Below are 5673 nucleotides of genomic sequence, written 5' to 3' on the forward strand. Positions count from 1 at the left end.
AGAAAAAATATAGTAAAAATAAAAAAGAATTACAATGAAAAATATATTACACTAAAAAAACACCCTAGCCCACAACCCATTTTCGGAAATCCACAAATTGCCCAAACAGAAGAAGAAATTAAGAAGTATACTTAAAGAAAATTCATCTGCATTAAACCCCTATTATTACAAAAACCCTAACCATCCCCTCATCTTCAGCAATTGCCCAAACTAAATGACAAAAAAAAAAGGAGGAGAAGGGATTAAAGATTTTCCTACAAGGAAAATCAAAAACATATTTCGTTTTCGTGTCCTTAAAAACCCTAAACCATCTTCGCACACCCAAAACCCTAAAACCCAAACGAACCCCTGACATTCAAGTCTATACCTGAAACCGAAGCTTTAGCACCACGCCCTCTCCTTCCAATCCGTCGTCGCCGCCTCTGAACAGGGCCGTGAACTGCCGCCTCTTCATCATCAGGGGGGCCGGCGGTGCGTAATCGGATGCAGTCCTCTTGCCGTTGTCTCCATGATCGGGAGTTGGAGGGACTGAGTACTACGGTCCGCCATCCCAGTCCAACCCGGCAAGAGGATAAAGTCACACAACGGCTCCACAAATTCAAAGTACCATCTGTCTCGCACAGAGCAAAAGCCAGAGCTGTGAGAGACCCAAACCCCACCATGATGAATTCTTGCGCCAGCACTCTCTCCCTCTTGGACGCCTTGCTCTCCTCTATGGCCGCCCTCTGCTTTACGCCCCACCGCCTTGATGGCCACACCATCAACGGCAGCGTCAAGACGATCCGGAACCGTAGTGGCGAAGACTCAGTCCCTCCAACTCCCGATCATGGAGACGGCGGCAAGAGGACTGCATCCGATTACGCACCGCCAGCCCCCCTGATGATGAAGAAGCGGCAGTTTACGACCCTGTTCAGTGGCGGCGGCGACGACGGATTGGACGGAGAGGGCGTGGTCCAAAAGCTTCGGTTTGAGGTATAGATGGTATCCACTTGAACGTCAGGGTTCGTTTGGGTTTTAGGGTTTTTGGTGTGCGAAGATGGTTTAGGGTTTTTAGGGACACGATCGAATACGAAATTTGATGTACAGGGTTTTGATTTTCGTTGTAGGAAAATTATTAATACCTTCTTTTTTTCCTCTATATTCTGGTTTAGCCTGGGCAATTGCTGAAGATGAGGGGATTGTTAGGGTTTTTGTAACAATAGGGGTTTGATGCCGATGAATTTTTCTCAAGTCTATTTCTTAATTTCTTCTTCTGTTTGGGCAATTTGTGGACTTCCGAAGATGGGTTGTGGGCTAGGGTTTTTTTTTTTTTTGCAACAATAGGGGTTTACAAATAAAGAATGCAATTCAAATGAATTTTTCCTATTTCTACTTATTTTGATTTCCCTCCGAATACCTCTCTGCTTGTTTTGTGTTGGATTCAATGGGCTTGTTAATGTTGCTGTGAGATTTCCCTTTTTTTTTTTTGTTTTTGTGGATGATGCCCCCATATCTCATTTTACTTTCAGATTTAAAGAACACAAAATGAAAAATGAAAGGAATGCGGCTGATCTGGGAGGCAGATTGTGTTAGCTTCAGGACAAGAGTACTCCATCAAGTTGAATTATCAAGAAAACCATTAATCTACCAAAGGAAAAGAAAGCTTGCCCTCTTGAGTTGTAACCAGCATTTGTTTGTTTTAAAATGTTTGGTAAAAGTTGATTATAATATGCAGACTTTGGTGATTTGATGATTCTTAGGCAGGTTTTGGTCTCTAATCTGCATCAATCCCTGGCATTTTCTTTTTCTTAAATCTTAAGTTATGAAATTCCCCTCATGCTGCTAAGCACTCATCAGTCCAGCGTTTGATTATATAGTTATCCAATGTTATTCGTCAGCACACATTCCTCAGCCCATGGTTTTGGTGTTTCCACCTTTAGGTCCTAGAAGACTGCGTTTGTTACACAACGTGATTATGATTTTCCACCAAGTATTCGCAGAAGTTCCTATGACCTACACAAGTTTTCTTAACAGATAGTTACCAGCAAAGAGATCACCCAGATGGCAAATGAGTTCAGTTTGTAAACTAATTGCTCTTGCATCCAAATTCCAAATGAGCTCAAATTTAATTGACCCATTATATCTCATAAATGCACAAATAACCCATAATTGATGTGCATCATGGTGGACTGAGTCTTAAAGATCCCTTGCGATAATGATTCTTAGTAAGTTTTCAATTATTTTGTGGGTTCAAGGGATTCCGATCTCACCGTTCACATCAATAATAGCTTTACAATTTCCTGAACACTTAATTCCAAATGAGTAGATCCCTTCTTTACTGTTCCATTGACAGAGAGAGAGAGAGAGAGAGAGAGAGAGAGAGGAAAAACCTTACAAGAGGACTGTTACTATACAGCCACAGAGCCACAATAAACTCGTGAACTCCTGAGGAACTCTCTTCATGAATTGTCAGTGCTAATCCTTGTGAGTTTGTGGTGATTGAATTTTGCTTGTGCTAGTCTCTCTATAAATAATGTAATGAAAAGTGCTAATCATTTTAACACTTGGCTAAACAGACAATTTGCAATTGATAGTCTGGGATGACAATTCAGCAGTTAATTACAAGTGACAGGTGGCAGATTTCTTGTAAGCTTCTTGGGTTAGTTACGATGGGTTGTATCTAATCTTGGTTGTTTGTTAAAGTTCATTATGATGATTATTTTTCTTGGCAATAGCAAGATTAGGGAGAGAGAGATTGAAAGCTAAAAACACCAAAGGTAGAGTTCTTAAAACAATCAAGGTGTGAATGTGAGGCGGTATGCTTGTAATCTTAAGACTGATTTGATTCATCAATAAAGGTTCTTCCGTCTGATTCTCACCGTGGATGTAGGCTACATTGGTTGAATCACGTAAATTTGTGTTTTGTTTAATTTTTTCTTTGTTGATTCATTTTTATAAGATTTACTTTAGTTTGACATTAGTTTTGGTTTTACAAAACAGATTTGAGTTTTTAACAAATAAATTTGTAGATGCCTTAAGGAAACGAATTTGAAGAATTTTTGTATGGTACGCTTTTAAAATGATACAAGTTGAGACTCTTGTACTGTATGGGATATTTATAATATTTCATGCCCAATAAATAATTTTTTATGTAAATATTATTACCCAGTAATTATTAGTGAAAAATGTGTAAACATTATGCTATATTAAAAAATTATTAGATTGAATAATACTTTAATACAGATAAATAAATAAATAAAAATTAATAAATTCCTTAATGTAACGTCCGAACAAAAAATCAATATTGCTTATGACATCAATTTACATTGAGAGAGACGGTAGCATTTTTTATTTTGCATAATCTAAATATAAATTATTTATTTTTATGGAATGAGAATTAAAATTTTGACCTTAAATATTTATACATTAAAATGAAGGTGCTAATTTCTTCTTTATTTTAAGCATCGACGATTCTTTGTAGGGAAATAAATTTGAATTTCATACTTGTGAATGATATTCGTGCTTATAATCTCAAGAATTGGGGGCTTTGGCTGCTTTCCTAAAATTTACATAGTGATAAAAGGAATAAAATGGGCAGCCAAAAACTAAAAAGAAGCGTGAAATAAAGAAACTTATTTAATTGTATGAGCAATTAATACAGGAATTTAGAGACTATTTTAAAAATATGGTGGCTCTAGGAAAAAATATAAGGGCCAGTTGAACTCTCTAAACAAATTATGCATTCACAGTTGCAGTGACAAGCATGTGCCCTCGTTACTAATCTTTGATTTATTTATGTTATTCTTTTGGGGAGCCCCATTATTTGTCACCCAACCTTGGTAAGGAGGGCTCAGTGCAAATGAGAATTATGGCAATGTTTCTTATTTTCTAGTTGCATGGGCAAACTCACTATGATTTTTTTCTCAATCAGGAATTATGGAAATTAGACCAGTAAAAGAAATGTATAAATGATTTTTTGTTCTTGTTTTGGTCTTGGAAAGATTCATAATAAGTTTGAAATAGTTTTTTTTTTCGAATAATTTTCCCATGAAGCATTTTAAATCATGATATGTTACTAAGTGGTTATTAAGCTCCACATAGAAGTTTTGTTTTGTTCAGCTTAATTTAGAACTGGCATGATTGTGTTCCTCCAGGAATGTGATTGTGCGCGTGTGCCCTGCTGGGAAGGCTTTGGATGTCTTTGGGACTGGTATCCTTGGTCTTTGGTAGTTAATCTAATGTAATGTCTACCTTGGCCTACGCTACCTGATCTGCATGTAATGTCCTCATTGGCCTTCGATAGCTAACCTGCATGTGAGGTGATTTTTCTCCCTTGCTCTTAGATTGAGCTTGCTCCCCTTAGGAGCAATTTTATGCTCTCGTTTAGACATAGGTTCCCTCAATGCCATGACTATTTTTGGTCAACCTGGTTCTCTAGGCAGAACTGACACTAACCTTTCTTCTACTTTGGATATCTTGGCATTAATCAGTAGCATGGTTCTCTTAGTTACTTTTCCTAGAGAAATTGGAACCTGTGTACACTCAATGAGTTACGTGCCCTTTTTGTCAATTTATTTTCATTCCTTTCTTTTTTATTTTTAACTTGCTACTCTTTAATTCTTGTAGCTATGATAAATTTAAGTTGAATCTTGCAAAACTATCTAGCATTCTTACCCTGGATTCTGCAGCTATGTGAAGTATGAATTATATCTTGCAAAACTGTCCCACTTGCCTATCCATCAGGTCTTGTGAAATATTATCTTCCAAGCTTTGCAGCTCTTTGCAAGATCTTGGTAAGCACTTCCATCACAATGACAAAGATATAGCGGGAGATGGATTCCCTTTGCCTAAGGGTGAGATGGATTCACTTCCATCCCATTGATTGAGATTGAGAAGTGTGGTGAGCAAATGCATTCTTTTGTCTAGTTGATGAAGTTTTGTAGGGTGCTAATGGCTATGTTATTAAGGAAGAAACCCTAGTCGATGGATTAAAAAGCTTTCTTGAGGTCCACTTTGATTGCCATTCTGGGAGGCCCATAATTGTTGTGGTAATTGTTTATGAGCTTATGTTGCAAGATGATATCATCTTCAGACATTTTTCCTTTGGTGAAGGCTGCATAATTTGGGCTAACGAAGGATGAGAGGCAAACTTTCAGGCTGTTTTTGTGTATTTTTGAGACATTTTGTAGAAGACATTGCAGCGGGCAGTTGGCTTGAAATCAGCTAGGTAGAAGGGGCTCTGTCTTAGGGATCAGAACAAGAAATGTGGCATTGGCCTGTTTTAAGAGCATAACATTGAGTCCCTTAAGAAGGAAATAATAATGGCCTCTATGAGCTTCGATGATGTGGTTATTCTCAACCCCAAGTAAGTTTAGATAGTAGGAAAGGATTTCTTTTGTTATGCCCTCTGGGTGGTCAAATACATGGTTTTAACTAGAGGTAATGAGTAGCATAACATAACATTAACAGGCGCAACAGGAAGCAGGAGCAGCGGCTATTGCATAAGGGGAAGTGGGCGTCACGGTCGTGCTTTGCAACAGAATCATTGATGGTAGGCATGGATTATTTAACATAGGGATGTCTGCAATGTCCAACTACATTTTTTTTTTTTTTTTTGGCATAATGGTTCTGTTTACAATTTCAGAGAAATGGTTATTGTGGTAATGTCGCAGGCTGCTCTTAAGCCTTTACAAT

At 37.8% G+C, this 5673-nt stretch overlaps 1 protein-coding gene across 1 annotated transcript; it reads left to right on the plus strand.

Annotated features, from left to right (window-relative positions):
• Positions 1–375: 375 nt before the first annotated feature.
• Positions 376–1843, plus strand: LOC131158982 (uncharacterized). The gene is made up of 2 exons (XM_058113852.1): positions 376–972; positions 1509–1843. Exons 1-2 carry the CDS (start codon positions 484–486, stop codon positions 1512–1514), a joined length of 495 nt encoding a protein of 164 aa, XP_057969835.1. The 5' UTR covers positions 376–483; the 3' UTR covers positions 1515–1843.
• Positions 1844–5673: the final 3830 nt, after the last annotated feature.

The sequence above is a fragment of the Malania oleifera genome, chromosome 1, assembly GCF_029873635.1.
Source record: "Malania oleifera isolate guangnan ecotype guangnan chromosome 1, ASM2987363v1, whole genome shotgun sequence".
Classification (NCBI taxonomy): Eukaryota; Viridiplantae; Streptophyta; class Magnoliopsida; order Santalales; family Ximeniaceae; genus Malania; species Malania oleifera.